The 19200-nt window shown below is 44.1% G+C and overlaps 1 protein-coding gene across 1 annotated transcript; it reads right to left on the bottom strand.

Moving 5' to 3' along the window:
• Positions 1-2784: 2784 nt before the first annotated feature.
• On the bottom strand, positions 2785-16797 carry LOC146198976 (uncharacterized). Its single transcript, XM_084592016.1, has 5 exons — positions 16335-16797; positions 8059-8404; positions 7195-7448; positions 5182-5674; positions 2785-3290 (listed from the first exon to the last, which is right to left on the bottom strand). The coding sequence occupies exons 1-5, from the start codon at positions 16795-16797 to the stop codon at positions 3050-3052; spliced, it is 1797 nt and encodes a 598-aa protein (XP_084448142.1). The 3' UTR covers positions 2785-3049.
• Positions 16798-19200: the final 2403 nt, after the last annotated feature.

Raw genomic sequence — 19200 nt, 5'->3', positions numbered from 1 at the left:
ATATATATATATATATATATATATATATATATACACCATCGGAGCGATGTTTTTTCTTCCACTATATATATATATATATATATATATATATATATATATATATATATATCGCTCTTTAATGAAACAAATCGATTTCAGCTGGCGCGAATACTGGCTGACATGCTACTCTGCGTAGTTGATACAACAATATATAGTTAATGCGCTTTTCTTAAGTTCTTGTCTTTTATTTGCGACTTCTCACTAACAAGTCCTCACTCCAGCGCGCTCAGTTCAGCATTAGGTTGTGCCTATGCCTCCAACTCCAGCCTTTCTCTGTTGCTAATCCAAGAAGATAAGATTTTGTACAAATGCCAGTTTCGCGGGCTTCTCGCTAGGACTCACGTAATACAGGACTCTAGAAAGAGCCGTAAGCTCCTGGCATGAACGCAATCTCAATCGCAGGGACCACAGTCACGCCAGAGCGGGCAGCCACAACATTGACGTCTCAGTCAGGAGCCAAGACTCGACAGCAATGCCTGATGTGCAAGCCCCCGAGCCGTGGCACACGCAGTGGACGACGGCTTCCTACTGGATAGTGACAATAGTCATTTTGTGCCTGACATCTAGCCTCGCTATCGCCACCAGGTATCTCGCGAAGACGTCAGACAACGAGGCCACAGATGACAACTGGTCAGGGCGCAGAGCTTGAAACTGTTTGCGGTGACGCAACTAAGGATGCAGCCATCCAGGAATGCTAACGTCAAATCATTCTCTGCGTGCCTACTGTAGCACATCACAAATCAACAAGCAGGGCAACTGGTCACCGAGAGCACCGTATCGCACACTGGGGGACGTTCCGCTCCTGAAGCAGTCAATGAGACAAACATATTCTTATCGCATTTCTGTAACCAATGTTAATTTATAGGTTGCTTTCGATGTTACGGTGAGTATTCCCACCAGGGACGCTGTAAGCAGAGCTTCCTAGCTAGTGGCGCCTTGGGTATGAACGGACTCTATTCATGCACCGGCGCTCAGTTTCAGGACATTTTGATCTAGGATTGCCGTTGCAATAATCAATAGGAGAAAGATCAACCTCATTTGGAAGTTTTTATAGCATCTCAATTCCTCCTAAGTATTCGTCAGAAAAAAAAAATGCTGTTAGTATGCACCAAACATCCGCGAAATTATATTAGCGACAATCTTGTTTGAAATCTTAGAAAATCTGCGCATGATGCACCAAAAAAATCTGGTCGTACAAAATGTGTTTAAGAAGGATCTTGCAGCTTATGCAGGGCCAGCAGCTATACGAAGAGGCACCTACCACGACGAGCTGGTCAGTGATACTGCTAGATTCTCCTTGCAATACCGCGGGCACGAACGTTTCGCGCACAGTATACCCATGACATCGTCAAATTAAAAACAATAAAGCCTTTTTTGAAGATCGCGACTGGGGTGGCCCCAAACAGGGCAGCTTGTTAATATCCCTTTGGGAAGTTAGATCTTCAGGCCAAATTAAACCATTTGTGACGCCACAAGCACATTCTTCTCTCAGTTATAGACTCTTGAAACATGTGCCTGTGAAATAGTTAAACCAGAAGTCGGTGCAATGGTAGCCTCTACTTGTAAGTTATTGATATAAACTTCTTAGTTGCAGCCGATTTTTTAGGAAATCGTTGAGCAATTCTTCATAAAACTGATGCAAAACCTAATGACTAGTGGCGCAGTGACCAAAGAGAGGGCGTAATAAAGGGGACTAAATTTTTCTGAGGGCATCGAAATTAGCTTGTTGTAAATATCCCACTAAAGGACGCCGATAAGGACAAGCTTTTAGGAGAAAGTTCTGAGAGAGGACTGTGCCAAAAAGAGCACTGCAGGATCATAGACGAAGCCACAGATAATAAAATATTTCTTCGCGGGCTGCTTCAGTCTGTCTTGGCGTAGACGCTTCATTCAACCCCCCCATACACACACGTACGTACGTACGTACGTACGTACGTACGTATGTATGTATGTATGTATGTATGTATGTATGTATGTATGTATGTATGTATGTATGTATGTATGTATGTATGTATGTATGTATGTATGTATGTATGTATGTATGTATGTATGTATGTATGTATGTATGTATGTATGTATGTATGTATGTATGTATGTATGTATGTATGTATGTATGTATGTATGTATGTATGTATGTATGTATGTATGTATGTATGTATGTATGTATGTATGTATGTATGTATGTATGTATGTATGTATGTATGTATGTATGTATGTATGTATGTATGGATTGCTGGATGTATATATGAGTTAAAGCAGTTATTTATTTTTTCATTATTGTAAGCTGAATGAATATCAGTTGCCTTAACGCGGTCATGACGTTTTGTCTTGCTCATGTTTGAACACTTTCAGTCGGGTATGGCCTTAGTGATATACTAGTAGCATCTTCGCATGTACTGATGTACTGTAACATCCACTAATGTTTTTCGCTACTCCCCTTCCAAAAATCGAACATTTTGGCTCTTCCTATTTTTAAGTCTTGTCAGAATGCCTGATGCGATTCTAAAAATTAACGAACTTTATTGTTCACGAATTAGCAAACAAGCTTTCAAACAACCGAGTATGAAACATGCGTGGCCGCTGCCGATACGGTATCCCGCCTTTTGTAGCATTTTGTAAAAACCGAATCTGCATAGTTGACTGAGCAGTCTAGCCTAAACTTGCGATTTCCAGAGTTGGTTGGTATGCAGAATAGTATTCTCCTCCGAGCCAGCTACGGCACCACAGAAAAGAACTGTAGTTTGCACAATTTGGTTTTATTTTCACTTTGAGCAGGCCAATTTTTTTTTGATTCAGCTGTGTTTTCAAGAAGGATCGCGGCTATGACCACTCAAAACGTGATTTTATTGGCACAATAATGAATTTGAATCGATCATTATGAACTAATATGAAACAATCTTGAGTATTACACAGTTTTGGTAGGAAGTTGGTTTCTCTATGGGCACAACGAAGAAAGGAAATCCATGATGAAAATAGTGGCGCACATTGCAAAGAAAGATGGTAGTCTCTTTTACGGAGATGGTGGAAGCGGGGGACCAGTCATGGATTCTTGGAGGGTGTAAAGAATTCCTTGCACGTATTTTAAGAATATGTCCTCGAGCTGTCTCAGCTCTTCTGCACCAAGTGTCATCTCTGGCAGTCCACCGAAAAGGTTCACAACGGTGCGAACTGCACTGGGGAGTTTCGCTGCTACCTTGACCGGAGCAGTGAAGTTCATCTTGTAGGCAGTTATCTCAAGTTCGGCGTTGTTCCTGCGAGGTGTTAAACAGGCGTAAATACGAAAGTCGACGGACAGTGGATTGCATGCAAGCTCAAACTGTTCGTTAGTGTTTCGGCTATTAAATGTCTTGGGAAATAGCATAGCTAGTTGACATTTACGCGTGTTTACTTTTAATTTAATTTTTAACTGCCTTCCGCTGAAGCCTCATAACGCGAGGACATTGGAAAATGCGAGGACGAGGATGTACGAAACTTTTTAACACAAACGAATTTTTCTTCACCCTCGCCAGTAGAAGGGCTGGCGTTTTAATGTGACCTGCGAGGAGAAAATGAAGTCTTCAGTTAGTAATACATATATTCATACTCAACGCACGACATTAGCAAACATTTCTGAGCGAAGTTTTTCAAATACGTCAACACTATCTAAATTGCGACATCAGTCAGAGTCTGACTGGACAATATTCTGGGAGCCTGTGTCGTCTGAAGTGGTCTACTGTGTTCTAAAGGTTTTTGAATTTCTGCTAAAAATAACTAATGTCTATGTTAAGCACCAGTCATCTTTGCGCCGCTGAACTATCTTTACCACGTATGGCACCTTAAAACTTTAGATGTCACTTCTTTGCAAGTAGGACAGCATATTTACTCCTTGTGGTGCGTGTATTATGTTTAATCCGCTTGGTTATTTCTCCCCGGGCTTCAAGAGGGAAGATTTCAAAAAATTTGCGCGCAGGACCTTCATTAGCAATAGACTCGTAAAAGTCCCTGCCGCCTGAGGCTGGCTTCTCAGGCGACTAGTGCCCATTCACCCTCCTTTTATTGAAAAAAAAAAAAAAATGTCCCAATTGTTAAACGTCTTCAGAAGGGCTATGCCGAAAGGCGACCACATGCATGAATGAATATCTACACCTTAGCAGTCTTTAAGACAGAGTGTTGGTCAGAGTGCTAACATCGGATGAGGTGCCCTTCATTCTGCACTTCGCCGTCTCAATTTTATGGCTACATCATCGCCGAAACCTTGAGTAGATTACCTTGCTTTGTAGTTGGCTTAGGACCTCTTTCCATCTTCGCCACGTGCGCTGTCTCCTACGCTCACACACCTTTGGGACTATTCAGGAAGCATGGTTTTGAAAGCATAACACTAGGGTCTGAGCAGTGTCTTCAATGTTTTGTGCTGCCCTATTTCACTTTGTGTGGTACCAAGTGCCTCCTATCTCACACTACACGTAGTATAAAATGTTCTGCTCAGCGAGACAAAGGTTACCTGTTGCACGTAACGACCATTTTTGGATAACTCGAGCTATTTTCGCATGCTTTTCATATATCAGTATGAGAACTGTGATTCCATTTTTGACGTCGCCTAACTTCAACAATAACAGACATCCCTTTGGATTAGGCGCGTTGTCTACGCACAAGAGCCCTGGCCACCCAGTCTATCATTAAATCGTTTTCTCGTTCCCTAATCTTGCAAAACTGACGCGTAGTATGCAATCACCCTGCTCTTGTAAGTTTCAATGACAATACATTGCTGTAGATATGGAGGCTTTTAGTTTGAATAAAATCCTTACCGTCATTTTGGGAAGAGTATGGACAAATAGCAGGTGCAGCTCTCCAAGACACACCTTTCTTGTTACAGCAAACAAACGGAATAAAGGGGACCCCTCACGACGTCGAGCTCTCAGTTTTTTCCCGGTACAGAACGAAAACTTGACAGCAACTTTTAATCACGAGTGAGAGATTTGTTGATGGGATTCGCACGGTCTCTTGTTCAGCTTACATGCTTTTAAGACCACGTACAAATTTGCTTTGAATTTTATTTTCCTTGCCTGGGAAATGTTACGCTTAATGAATCGGAACTTCAGGAGTCGGTTTTGGCTGCTCGAGAGCTGCTATACCTGCGTTCGTTACGTAATGAGGTTCACTTACTCTTTAATTTCGAGAAGCGTTTCCACTTCGGGTGCCCTAATGTCGAAGCCCCAAAGGAAACCGCTACTCGACGCTGTTGCTGAGATGGTCAGGTTCTCGAATACCAGATTCATTCGAGCTCGCAGCCCGCAACCACCCTGTGTCACAACAGTGTCGCCCCTCCTTCGAATGCTGGAAAGGCCGGTCATGTTGCCATCGAGTATTACCACGCTTCCTTTGAGAAAACTGAATGCTTCTAGGGCACTCAGAAGCTGTGCCGGGTCGATGCCTGCGCTCAGGACCAGCGTCTTAAGGCACCTCTCAAAAATGTCCAGCCTTCGCGGCTCTCCAGCTCTGATAGGAGACAGCTGTCTTCTCGGAGTCATTTGAAGGGCTCTACCGCCACCGTACGTCCTGCCGATGCTAGTGTCGCTGGAATGATTGTCACTTGTCGGTGTAGGGTAGCTGTCCCCCCTGCCAAGCGCATTTGTCCAGTCGCTGGTAGCCGCTGAGCCTGCGCATATGGTAGGCCTTGCTTCAAAAGGGCCAGCAGTAGCAACTGGCATATGTTGTGTCTGTAGTACTAGCACTCTACTAGTGTTTGTTTAACGCACCCAGCAACATTTACGGGACTTAGGACTGGAAAAAAAAATCTAATGTGAGCAGGGCTGTTAGATATTGAACGTCATGGAGCTGCGGATGAGCTAAGAGGGCCACCTTGGAAAAAGCTTCGAATTTCGACCAGCTCAGAGTTATACTTAGGCGCACTGGCGTCTCAAAGTGCACGGGCGTTTTTGCATCGTCTTCACTGAAACGTGGGTGCCACTGTGGGGATTTGAGCCCGCGACCTTGGGATAAAGAACTGAATACTGCAACCACTATTGCTCACGGTTTCAATGCACTATTTCAGTTAAAATGCTCCGGTCTTATTGGCCCAGACGAATTTTGTGTGTTTTTTTTTTTGTAGATTCAGTGCTTTGATTCGGAACGCCGAATTGAATGAGCCTAAGCCACCGCAATGAATCAGGAACAAATACAGGCAAACAGAAGGAAAACAAAAGAGTAAATGAAATAATGCAGTAAAAAGGTTTAGTATTAAGGAAATAACATAAGGACAAGAAACTCCGCCTGAATAGTGAAACGTTAATGAACCTCGTCCTTGCCTTTCCTGCTTGTCATTCCATCTGCTTATGTGGCTATTGACTTAGAGAAAGACTTTCTTTATTCTATACAGTCCTGTGTTTTTCACTACGGTATTCGCTTTCGATTTCAAAGCCACTTTGGAAAAAATCACTAACTCCTAATTAGCATATTTGCAGTCAGCAACAACATAGACTTCAGCACATAGACGAATAGTCATAAGGGAGCAGATACCATCTACCGCTTAACATTGGAATGAAATAAGACAATAACTTCGCTGAATGCGGATCTGTCGTAAGTTAACTGTTGGCCAAGCCTGAATGAATCTATGCTAGAGGCTCTAGTGAACAGAGAACGTGTTCTTGCGGAGAACACACATATAGAGCAAGCAATAGCGCATGTATTACGCTGCGTAAAACATCTTCAGCAAAACAAGCAAATACAGAATGACTTCGAGCTATTCTTTTCATCTCTACGTTTATCGACATAGCGTGGCAATGTTGAAAGTCGCTGTCATCCACAACACTCCCTTAGACTGCGAAGCTCCAATCATGCTATGCCGAGATTCTCTAAAGATTAAGAACTGCCTAACGGCGGAATGAAAAGTCGGAGGAGCCGCATTTATTTATTTATCTGAGTAATAGCTATCATCTTGACACCATTGTTATTCTCACAACACTGATTTCAAAGGCGCTGGCTGATACTTATCCATTGGATTCTTTTTGCCATGAGCCCCCATCGAATAACTAACGGTTTATAACAACAGAAGTCCTGAAGACAATCATTTACGGTTTCTTTATATGCATGGCTGTTGAACCCAAGAAAACATAATTCTCTAGCTCACAGCTTTCTCAAAATTAGAGTGTTCACTGCGGGTTAAAAAGTTTGCCTTACCTCCGTTTCTCGTGGTGTGCGACGAGCTGATTGCGGCGTAAGCCTTTACTGCCCGAAAGTCTTCTACAGCCAGGTTGTGAAGCGTCTGAGCCAGCATCTGGCCGACTTTCACTTCGATGAAAGGCCTCAGTTCTTCGAGCACCATGTCGTAGAAAACTCTGCTCACGCGCACGTCCCCCGTCTCCTCGAACTCCAGGTGATGCCGGGCCATCCGCATGTTGTGCGCCTCGAGATAAAGCTGATTGGGCGAAATCCTAGAAATGTGGCATGCGTCGATGCACAACCAATGCCGCTGGCCGCTTTCAACAACTGCCATGAGTTACAAGAAATCAAATCAATTGCAGGATGATTTGAATCTGAGCTAGTTGGTTCATGATAGTGTGTAACTACAGCCTAACAGTAAAATCGCACAAAAGAGAAGACAAGACGACACGAGGCTGGAATAACAACTGACATTTAATGAAAGGTGCAAGGAATATGACGGAAAGAGAATAGAGGAAATCGCCAATGTTGTCTTTGAGATATTTTTAGCTTTCAGATCGTCTCACTATGAGGTCGAGTGCACCTGGCTAGAATTGAGACTTAATTCGCGCTGCATCCGGCAAGGTCATTTACAACCTGTAGCGATCTCGTCCAGACTTTATGAAACATGTGGGCTGACAGATAACTCTTAAATTACTCTATGACATGAAACCGCTACAAACCAAGCTCGAAACGCTGTAAACATTCAATAAAACTCTTCTATCAGCCCTTGGTCACTGATAATTTTGGTAAAAAAAAAAAAATATATAACAGTCCCTTATATTTTTTTGACAGGGGATAATCTTTGACTTTAGCGCCAGCACGTACCGTAAGCGTACTTACTCTTGTAAGGTGAATGAGAGCTGTATAAGAGGCACGGAGATCTTAAGATCTAATGTGGTGTCCCGTAGCGACATCTGCAAGCCAGCGTTGTAGTGGGCGTCGAAGGGGCCTCCTTCAATGTGGAAAGTTAAACGGCTTCCATAATCGGTCACATTTAGCACTCCCTGTCCGTTTCTCCGGATGGTGCGAAGACCACGCAGCTTGCCTCCAGAGAAGTTTACTGTTAGGCGTAACAGGTTTTCTTCGTTGTACAAAAAATTCGGCAGGGTTACTTCCGAGAATCGGCTGGAAAGAAGCACCTTTTCGAAGCCCCTATCAAAAAGCGACTTGTGAAGATTGCAGATCTCTGCAAAGAAGTAAAACAAAACATAGACTGTATATATCTATATATATAAGCAGATATATGAAGGGGAAATGAGGGTGCTCGTTATAATACATGAAGAAAAGAAGCCAACAGTCGGCGAGGCCAAGGGAAGTATTGGGGATTGTACTTTATGTTCTTTTTAGTTGTTACTTGGATAATCACAGAAATTAGTAGTGTAAACTGTTTAGGGGAAAGATAATTAAACACAAAGTAGAAGAAAAAACAACGTGCCGATGGTGGGAACTGAACCCACGACCTCCGAATATCGCGTCCGGTGCTCTTCCAACTGAGCTACATCGGCCGCTGTCCCCCCTGCTACTTTCTTGGGTATTAACGTTGTCTCTATACGAACCTTGAGAGTGTTCACCAGCGCCACCACCCTCCACCATAGCGGCGGACGTGGAACGTCCTGTGTTACCGCCAGCTACAAGCAGATAAATGAAGGGGAAATGACGGTGCTCGTACAAAAATGCTTCCCTCGGCGAAACCCTCATTTCTCCTTCATTTATCTGCTTGTAGCTTACGGGGGTCTCGGTTCTGGCAGTCTTGAAGCCATAGGTAGTGTAAGAGGGTTCTAGCACAGCTTTCACCCTCGCTCTTGATCACGTTCTACGTGACGCTGGCGGTAACACAGGACGTTCCACGTCCGCCGCTATGGTTGAGGGTGGCGCTGGTGAACACTCTCAAGGTTCGTATAGAGACAACATTAATACCCAAGAAAGTAGCAGGGGGGACAGCGGCCGATGTAGCTCAGTTGGAAGAGCACCGGACGCGATATTCGGAGGTCGTAGGTTCGGTTCCCACCATCGGCACGTTGTTTTTTCTTCTACTTTGTGTTTAATTATCCTTCCCCTAAACAGTTTGCATTACTAATTTCTGTGATTATCCAAGTAATAATTAAAAAAAAAAATTACAATCCCCAATGCTTCCCTTGGCCTCGCTGACAGTTGGCTTCTTTCCCTCATGTATTATATATATATATATATATATATATATATATATATATATATATATATATATATATATATATAGAGAGAGAGAGAGAGAGAGAGAGAGAGAGAAACTCCCAAACCCAACATGAAGCAAAGCAAACATTTGGAACTTCTAATATTTTAATTTAATTTACCATCGGCAAATGATAGCGTAATCTCTTTATGGCTGAAATATAAATTATTAGTAAAACTTGGAGGGGGGACAGTTAAACTCCGCCTTTATGGGCATGATGGGACAGCATTGATGGCTTCCCTTTCCCCGCTGTCTTTGTGGATCCTCTTTCGCGTGAATGGACTCGCTACTTGCTGATCCCTTAATTTGGTTCTGTAATATCCCATATATACACACACATTCACTCTTTAGCACATGCCGTCTTATACGAAAGACCATCCGACTCCGATAAAAAGTACATCTCCAACCAAGCCGTAAAAACGTACAAGGGTGCTGCAGGAGGCTAGATTCTGATCTCCCCAGCCCGTTTGAAATGAGACCCAGGTTGGTGGCTTCTGCGAAATCTTTCATGGTATGTGGTCGTGTGATTTTAGACATCTCTGCGACCACGTAGCGCCCGAGCATGCCGGCCACCAGCTTTTACCAGTCAGAACCACGACCGTGACTTTTCGCTCACAACGCCGACGCCATATATTCTTGAGAACGGGAACTTTACAATATCGCGTTAATAGAACTCTGTCTTGTGCCTCGAATAGCATCCGAAAGTAAGAGATCAATATGTTGTGTACAATCATCTACCAAATGAGTTGTGGTGGCGGTTTGCAGTCGTCTACCTTTCGGTTATTTATTTTACACGTAGCCGAACCTCTAAGCTTGATTTTTCACGGGAGCCATCTTCGTACATATCGGCAGACATAGGAATATGAGGGTTTCAGATATATATATTAATTTAAAGGAGTGAACAGTCTACGAGTGCACGGCAAACGTTGTGTTCCTTCCCTCTTTTTTTTTCGTATGTTTATACTGTTGGCATTGACAGGAATTAGGTATATGGTGATTATAGGGATAAAGAACATTAAATGTTTTGTATTTAATGTAAGAAAAAAAAATGCTGTCGTGATTGGAAAAATCGGCATTTCGCGCACTCGCTTCAGTACACAATCCTTAAGACCAAAGTATAAAGAACGATGCAATGGCGGTGGGAAGAGATTCGTGATCAATTCTTTGTACGGAACAGAATATCAGTACTCATTCGAAAACCGGGCTATCACATAGAGAACTGAATCATAAACTTCCTGCACGAATCCTAGTAAATAGGGGTGGTTAGCAAACTTTGAAGAAGTCGCTAACTTGAGAAACAGCTTCATGAAGTTAACTTGCAAGAATACTCTAATGATCGAATGGGAACAATCACGAAAGAAGAACAAACGGGCAACTATAACTGCCTGATTACATATGCGCTAAGCCCCCCCCCCCCCCCCCCCCTTTCCACAAACAGGCCTGAATAGGTTTTGACGTCACACCGACTCAAGATTTAGATGACCAAATTAACATCGCAAATATTCTATGAAAGCGCTGTATACTGTAGACCGGCGTCGAACGAACGTGTGCGCAATTCTTGTCTAGCGTACGAACGCTGCTCTGACACTTAAAAACAAAAGTCGTGTCCACGCCAGAAATCTATCCTTCCGTGTCACAGCCAACGCGCTATTCACCATGGCTTATAAGGAACGAGATACAGCACACGCGTGGATACTGAGTTCGGACTCTTGTGTCAGTCTTCAGAGGAGTGGTTAATTATGCGCAATGTTGGCGACTATAAATAAGGTAAGTAAAAACGTACCCATAAATCTCGGTGCAAATATTTATATTATGCTTTCAACGTATTTCTGTTCATACTTCCCTTCACCGTAAGATAACATCGTTATCTGAGAGGTGAAAAGAATAGACGGCGTGTTTTTCCTATTCAAAGTTTAGATAATCAGAGGAAAATAGGTTTGAAAATGCAATTTTAAAACGGTGTACTCTACCTGAATTTAAGGTAGCAAAGTTCTGCATGGTCTAGTGCAGTAGCTTTAATGCTCGTTGCGATAGAAATGGGGCATAAAATGAAAATCAGCAGTTTTTACCGAGAAGAATACAACATAAGACACACTCACCGCTATTCGCAGCTGGTAGAAGAATAATCAAAACTAAGTAGTTTGCTAAGGGCCTATTGTACTTTGAGTCGCACTTGTTTACCAGTAACTTTAGTTAGAAACAACTTAGATGTTAACAGTGCCTAACTCCGAGTGACTGCTGTCCTCCTGAGAAAGCTACTCTGAAGGCCAGCTGTGGGTTTTATGCCATCGGACCTACCCCTTTGATACCATATCTTACTCCCCAATCGCTTCTTTCAGTCAAGCGCAAGACGAAGCCCAGGCCGGCCTCAGTAACACGCTAGGAGCTCTTGAAATCTGAGCGCTTCCTCAAAGTTTCGGAATTCTAGCTTAACGTTTGGCCAGTCAGAGTGTTTTCGAATTATCTACGCAACCCAATACGCTGAAGAAGGTTCTTGTCCTTCTAACTTTGGAGAGACAGTGAAACGTACTTAGGTGAAATACATGTGTACAGCCTAAGACAACTCTCAACTATAACCTCTTAATTGTTCTGAATTGTTTAACTTATAAATCAATCTTCACTGTCGGACGAAAATAGATGTCTGGTCATATAAATAAAATTACCAGTAGACGTGGCGTGATCAAGTATTATCGTGAGATAAGCACGAAGGGTAAGTGACTGTGACCATGCAGCAGGCCAATGTCTTCATTAAATCGCTAATTACAAAGGTGTCCTTCCTTTAACTCTTATGCTCAACGCTTCCCAAGCAGATGTTTGAATGCCTCCTACAAATACATGGCGGATAGAACAGGACAGGTTGTATTCCTGCCTGGCATCCTTTTCTTATTAAAGTTTTGTTACCTTCTCTTTGAAAGACAGCAGGAGGTATGCGGATGCTATAGGTTTTTCCAGTACTTATACGTATTTTTCGTCTAGTCCGTTAGTCTCTATTACTGCTCAGAACTATACTGGGTCAAATGTCTCGTAATCTATGAAGGCAATAAAGTGTTGGCTATATTGCATCCACTTCTGTACCCCTGTTTGATAACGTGGGTATGGGCTATTGCTCAGTAAACTTTGCGAAAACCAGACTGGCACTTAATTTGATTGAAGATAGAGCTTTCTTGGATTATTATCGGTCGAATAATCAGGCCTTAAAATCCGCTTTCCATTGGATTAAGGCAATGTTAGCGATCTTCTGTTATTACGGTCATAAGGTATGAAGTATACAAAATGGCCAATATTTACACCATAGCATAATCTCACCATATTCTCCAGAAGGACTGTAATTACCGGTTCTTCGTAAGCTGCTTTAGTTGACTCCTAAAACTTTCGTTTGTCGGTGTTACCAGCGTAATATCGAGTTATTTGTGACTCTGCATTTGCCATTATCCTGCTCACTGCACTAATCTTAGTATAGATCTATGTTGTCTAGACCTATACCTTAACTCTCTCGTCCATGTTGGTATAGACTTTGTCCTTCATGTCTCTTAGCGCATACATCTGATTCTTGCTGACACCTCGTTTCCACTTGACTGCTTTTAGCTCACCTCCGTTCTTTCGAACATTCCAGGTGTAGTGCATGTGCCATTTCTTTATTTTGGATAACTTACGCCTATTGAGAAACTCAGAGTTCTTTCAATTCAATTCGATCTTTAGGACCAGAGGCTTTTTATTCTGGTAGTTCTTGATCACGCATTTCGTGTCCTGTGAGAGCTCAGCGGTATCCCGTTTAGCTGCTCTACCTCCTACGCCTATAACGGCTTTCATAATGATATCTTAGATTGGCATTCATTACTACAACTCGAAAAATCATCGTCCTGAGTTAAAGTGGAACGTCTGCTCGGCAGCTACGAACTGAATTCCTCTAGTTTTTCTGTAATCTTTTTCCTTTACTAACTAGTTTCGTCCTGAAATAGTTGATAAATTTAGTTTCAGCTATTAATGATAATAAATAAATATTTATGATAGAGAATTAAGCAAACAGGCGAAATGGAGCCAATAAATAAAATATCCAAGTTGTTGACCGACAAATAATTCCGCTAGAGGACTCGGTGGGAGCACTTGAAACTGAACTCTGAAAAAGACCTTACGTCATGTATATATATATATATATATATATATATATATATATATATATATATATATATATATATATATATATATATATATATATATATATATATATATATGAGATGATAATCACTTCACACGCATCAAAGCTAACACATGCATAAGCAGATTTCGACACGCTGCCGCGTGCTCGTTCACGTTGAGGTTGTGCAAACTGTACATACTATCCTATAAACCTGTGCAAACACACACACACACACACACACACACACACACACACACACACACACACACACACACACACACACACACACACACACACACACACACACACACACACACACACACACACACACACGTGTGTGTGTGTGTGTGTGTATAAACCTGTGCAAACACACACACAAACACACGCGCGCGCACACACACACATACACAAACACACACACACACAAACACACACACACACACACACACACACACACACACACACACACACACACACACACACACACACACACACACACACACACACACACACACACACACACACACACACACACACACACACACACACACACACACACACACACACACACACCGTGTGTGTGTGTGTGTTTGTGTATGTGTGTGTGTGTGCGCGCGTGTGTGTTTGTGTGTGTGTGTGTGTGTGTTTGCACAGGTTTATAGAATAGTATGTACATTTTGCACAACCTCAACGTGAACGAGCACGCGGCAGCATGTTGAAATCTGCTTACGCATGTGTTAGCTTTGATGCGTGTGACGTGACTATCATCTCATTGGCGAGGAGAACCTCATGGTTGGACGCGGATGCGATGTAGTTAGCGTTGAGCTAAAGCTGCTGCACTCTTTCCGTTCTGCGGGAGCAGTGCAAATTCCAGGAAGAAACAAGTAGCATTTGAATATCTGCATTGATTCCGAAAGAATCCATGGCTAAGTTCTAGAACCCATCTGATCAACAGGCTTGTAGGGGGTCTAGCGTCATGTGTTTTATTCATTTATAAAAGGATGACGCTGTCAAATCTACGGCTTCAGCAGGCCTAGTTCGGCGGGGCGTTATCGAAGCCGATGTGGGACGCACTCAATGACCAAGGAGAAGGGCACTCTGACGACCGGAGACGTTTTGCTTCGTTTTTACGGCAGTCATCAGCGTCCGGCCTTCAGAGAGTCACAATTAACTAAGAAAGTTCAGTGACATGCCAACGCGAGGTCCTGACCATGCAGAAGGGAAGAAAATTCTTGAAACCTACAAGTCTGTAATTATTTCATGTGACGTGTATCTGGTTCTGTATATAGCCCGCATCAAAGCCAATGCATAGAAGACAGCATATTTTATTATAAAGAAAGTAATGCTAACCGCATTGCCACATGCGACACATCCTGAAATTTCTGGCATGTGTGCTTTGCCAGTACGACTCAGTGTTCTCCATGCACAGTGGATTGATGTAACGCACCACGTATTTGCAAAAACTACCGAGAAACGATTATAGCAAGACACATGTGAAAGCATTTCTCTGCTGAATCGAAAATTGTAAAGAGTGGCTTCGCAATTTTTTTAGCGTTTCTTTTCCCGCGATGCAGCGAAATCTGACCGTGGACCAAAGTAATTTGCTTAATATATTTAGTCATAAAAATAAACATAATTTAGTCACGAATCCAAACAAGAATTGCACCGCCCGCTAGTAGTTGTCGTCTGAGAAACGGTATGGTCAAGATGTTCCAGGCTAGCTTCGTGTATCGTTAGTATTATACTTTTCTTATTCGGGAAAAGCGTTCTTATTGAAAATATATTTGTCTGCTTTCGGTCATCACAATCGCCATCGCCCCGCCGGGCTGGCGCAGTGGTTACGGCGCTCGACTACTGTGCCCAAGGAAGCGGGATCGAATCCCGACCTCTGCGGCTGCTTTTAGATGGAAGCGAAACGGAGTGGCGTCTGTGGGCTCTGTGATTTCAGTGCACGTTAAAGAAACCAAGGTGGTCGAAATTTCCGGAGTCCTCCATTACGTCGTCTCTCATAGCCTGAGGCGATCATACTTAACCAGCCAAAGGACGAGACACAGGGAAGAAGAGGACAGGACAAGGCTGGACTCGCTTTGGGACGTCAAACCCCGCAAAACCAAACCAACCAAACAATCTCCATTATCAATACATAAGGTTTATCTTAGAAATACAAAAATATTTCATTGGCGTATGATTAGTAAAATGCTGCACGACTATGCACACGGGAAGGATGTGTCCAAACGTATTTAAGTCACTCTTAGCTCATTATCTCATTATCGCAGGAAAAAACATGAATCTGGTACCCTCCTTGAGACGGCAGGTATAACTGATAGTTTTGCGAAAACTATGAGGCATCGTGATATTTCCGCGCTCTCATGATATTTGTGAATGGCTTTATAGAACCGTGGTTGCTAGGCCGTTTCGATAAGATGCGACCGCTGGCCACTTCGGACGACCAGTCGGAAGGCTTTGAGGTTCCGCTACTAGGTAGCCGCAACGGGACTGTGTTTCGAGAGTTCTCCGCATGCAGCGTCGGGCTTCCAACGCGAATGTGTTTTGTTCGGCCTGTTATCCCTCGCGGCTCATTCCAACCTCTGTAAGTCTCAGGAAACACAAGTGCGTAAGGGCGCTTGGTGAAGACATCAAAGGGGGATAATTTCTTTCTCTCCTGTATATCGCTTCTTTCCGACAGCTTGTTCACGGGCATCGTCAAAGACAACCGATAGCTCAGTTTCCTCTTCCCCGTGCTTTTCAGTCTGTCTGTGTCAACGTAACCGTCAGGTCTTCCGGTGGTGTCGGAGCTGGAAACGCCAGTCTCCTGCGGAAACAGCGCGACCACAGCATATTCTTCACAGCCGGTGATGCCGGTCGTGCTCACTTCCGTCAGCGCGGACAGCTTGCCCACAATGAGCTTAGCAGCTAGGACACAGCAGGCAACGGACAGAATCGATGTGCACACTATCCTGGCGACAGGCCCGGCTTTCAAGACGTCGCGAAACGGCAACGAATCGGCGTTGCACTTGTAGAAGTACCGCAGATAAGCCTCGTCGCCATATTTGCCGTTGCCCATGTTGCTTCCGCCACTGGGATGTTTCAGCGAGCCTTCTGATGGGACTCGCCCACCGCTCATTCGGGACGGAGGTGACGCGGACCTCGAGCTGCCGTCAATGTCGCTGAAATCAACCGAGCTGCTCGATGATGGCGAGGACTCCAGGAATACAGTGCTCGCGGTAACCATCCTAGTAGGGAAAAGGTGCGGCACTGAAGAAGAGTGATTCATCAACGCGTTCATGTTTGTGCTCTCGATATAAGCTAGCGCCGTCAGTGCCCTTCTTTTGTTCTTCCTCGTCCTCTTCCTGTTTGCAAAAAGAACCACGCTGCTTTTGCGTCGTCTTTTAGGCTCTTTTTTTTGCATTCTTTATGACTGTCAGTGAATTCGACACCAGAGTTCTGCTTAAATATCAGCTAGGGTGAGCTTGTAGAGGGCTTGTGCTTTCCATATCCAGAATATCATGTTTAGTGCGAAGTATTGACGCGTATTACGTGTTCTCTACATTGTTATTACGACCATATTTCGGTCAGGCTCATAAAACCTCCCCTTCCTCTGTCGTTCCTGTTGGTCTCAATAACACAGTCCTGGTTGGATGACCTGTTTCATTTGATAGCGTTAGACTTCACATTATGCGATCGGGCCGTAATAATCAGAAAAGACGCTGATTTGTCAAGAGGGCGATAACACCACAGGGTCACGTGACGTCGACGGGAGCTGATTGGTCGGCGGGGTGTGTGAATTCACGGTACCACATGACATGCCCGACTAGGCAGATGCTCTGGCAAGGAGAAGTTGACAGATGACATGGGTTGGTACTGGTTGGCCACCGCGATTGGTAGTACTTGGCAGCTGCAAAAATTTAATCAACAACTGCGCGTATCAGGTCGGAATGAAGCCAGAATATTTGTTGTAGTGAATAAACAACCCAGAATCTAAGAGCGTATTCGCAATTATATACGATAAATGTATCTACGAACTAGCTCCTGTGTTCTTCAAGATGAGCGACGCCAACCCCCAACCCATCCATCAAAAGAATAGAGTTAGAAGGAAGTATGCCACCACCGACTAAGCACGTCGAGCTCATCATCATCATCAGCCTGACTATACCCACTGTAGGGCGAAGGCCTCTCCCATATTTCTCCAATTAACCCGGTTCTGAGCTAGCTGCATCCACTTGATCCCTGCGAAATTCCTAACCTCATGAGCCCACCTACGCTTTCCTTCCCTTGGAATCTGGCACGTCAAGCTACAGTGATAGATATTTGTGGTATCAATATGATTGATAATGCGGTTTCATTTCACTCTTCTGGTGACTTCAACGCCCCCGTATGCATAGTCTTTTCGAGCCATTAAACGTCTTTCCACAACCACTACCACCCACCATATTTTTTAAACATTTAGCTCTACTGCTCACATTCGTCAAGGTCATTTTACGCCGTAATTCGACTTTGCACTAGAGGCGCTGCTAGGCGCATGCGCTGGGCCGCGCACCAGTTGCCGTGGGGAGTAGGAATGGAGAGGGTAATTTAATGAGCTTTCATACGAACACACTTCTTAGAGGAAAGACGCAGTATCTATCATACTTTCTGGTGATTGATTGATTTATTTATAGGAAGGGAAAGGCGCGGTAACTGTCTCACTTGTTTTCTGTGGACACCTCAACCGCGCCGTAAGGAAAGGTAGGAAGGTGGGAGTGAAGGTGGAAAGAGAGAAAGAGGAGCCGTAGTGAGGGCTACGGAGTAATTTTGACCATCTGGGGATCTTTAACGTGCGCTGACACCGCACAGCACACGGACGCCTCTTCGTTTCGCCCCCATCGAAACGCAGCCGCCGAGGTTGGGTTCGAACCCGGGTACTCCTGCACAGTAGTCGGCCGTCTTACCACTGCACCACCACGGTGGGGTTACTTTAGTGGACACCTGGACGGGCCATAAGAGAAGAAAAGAAGAAGGCTGTTAAAAAAAATGAGGTAGAGCTGCCATAGTGGAGCATTTAGAAATAATTTCGGCCACCTAGGGATCTTTGACCTCCTCGCGGCGGTTGCTTAGTGCTTCCTGGTTCGAAGCCGGGAGTACCCGGTTTCAAACCTGACCGCCAGCGGCGAACGAAAGGCTGCTCCAGCGCCTGTTCACCTGCACAATGCTGTACCCGAGAGTGCTTAAGTATTTCGATCTCCCTGACGGCGGCCTGAAGTCCTTGAACCCGGGCGGCGTTTTCGGTCAACACATGTCAACAAAATTGCGCAGAGACAGGTCAAAGAACAAGCAAGAACACACACGAGCACTAATAGGCGTTTTCGGCCAGTCGGATTAGACCTAGCTTATGGATCGATAAAAAATCTTTATTTGCGACATATTTGAGATGTTCGCGACCGTTTTTGCTCACTTGTGCGCCGTGGTCGATCCTCGGTCCAGGATGCCGCACTTTACTGCTTGCATTGTGGCAAGCAGTACGAAAAGTGGTGATCTTCTTCGTCCTCGCTGGCCAGCAAATGCTCCCACTAAGTCACACGCGGGTTGTCTAAGATGGGGTATAACTCTGCCTTAGAAAAGGTCCATGCGACATGCTCTAGTGTCGGTTTACTGTGAC

This window comes from Amblyomma maculatum, chromosome 2, assembly GCF_055883805.1.
Source record: "Amblyomma maculatum isolate TAMU_Amacu chromosome 2, ASM5588380v1, whole genome shotgun sequence".
NCBI classification, from domain to species: domain Eukaryota; kingdom Metazoa; phylum Arthropoda; class Arachnida; order Ixodida; family Ixodidae; genus Amblyomma; species Amblyomma maculatum.
This window is presented reverse-complemented; position numbering and strand designations above follow the sequence as displayed.

What these genes read in the sequence shown, in the direction of transcription:
- LOC146198976 (XM_084592016.1), bottom strand. Translation starts at nt 16,797, where the DNA reads ATGGTTACCGCGAGCACTGTATTCCTGGAGTCCTCGCCATCATCGAGC. An exon ending in CTCTCATTCACCTTACAAGA is followed by an intron (nt 7,449 to 8,058) that starts GTAAGTACGCTT and finishes CCACATTTCTAG; the next exon opens with GATTTCGCCCAATCAGCTTT. An exon ending in ACGCTTCTCGAAATTAAAGA is followed by an intron (nt 3,291 to 5,181) that starts GTAAGTGAACCT and finishes AACACCTCGCAG; the next exon opens with GAACAACGCCGAACTTGAGA.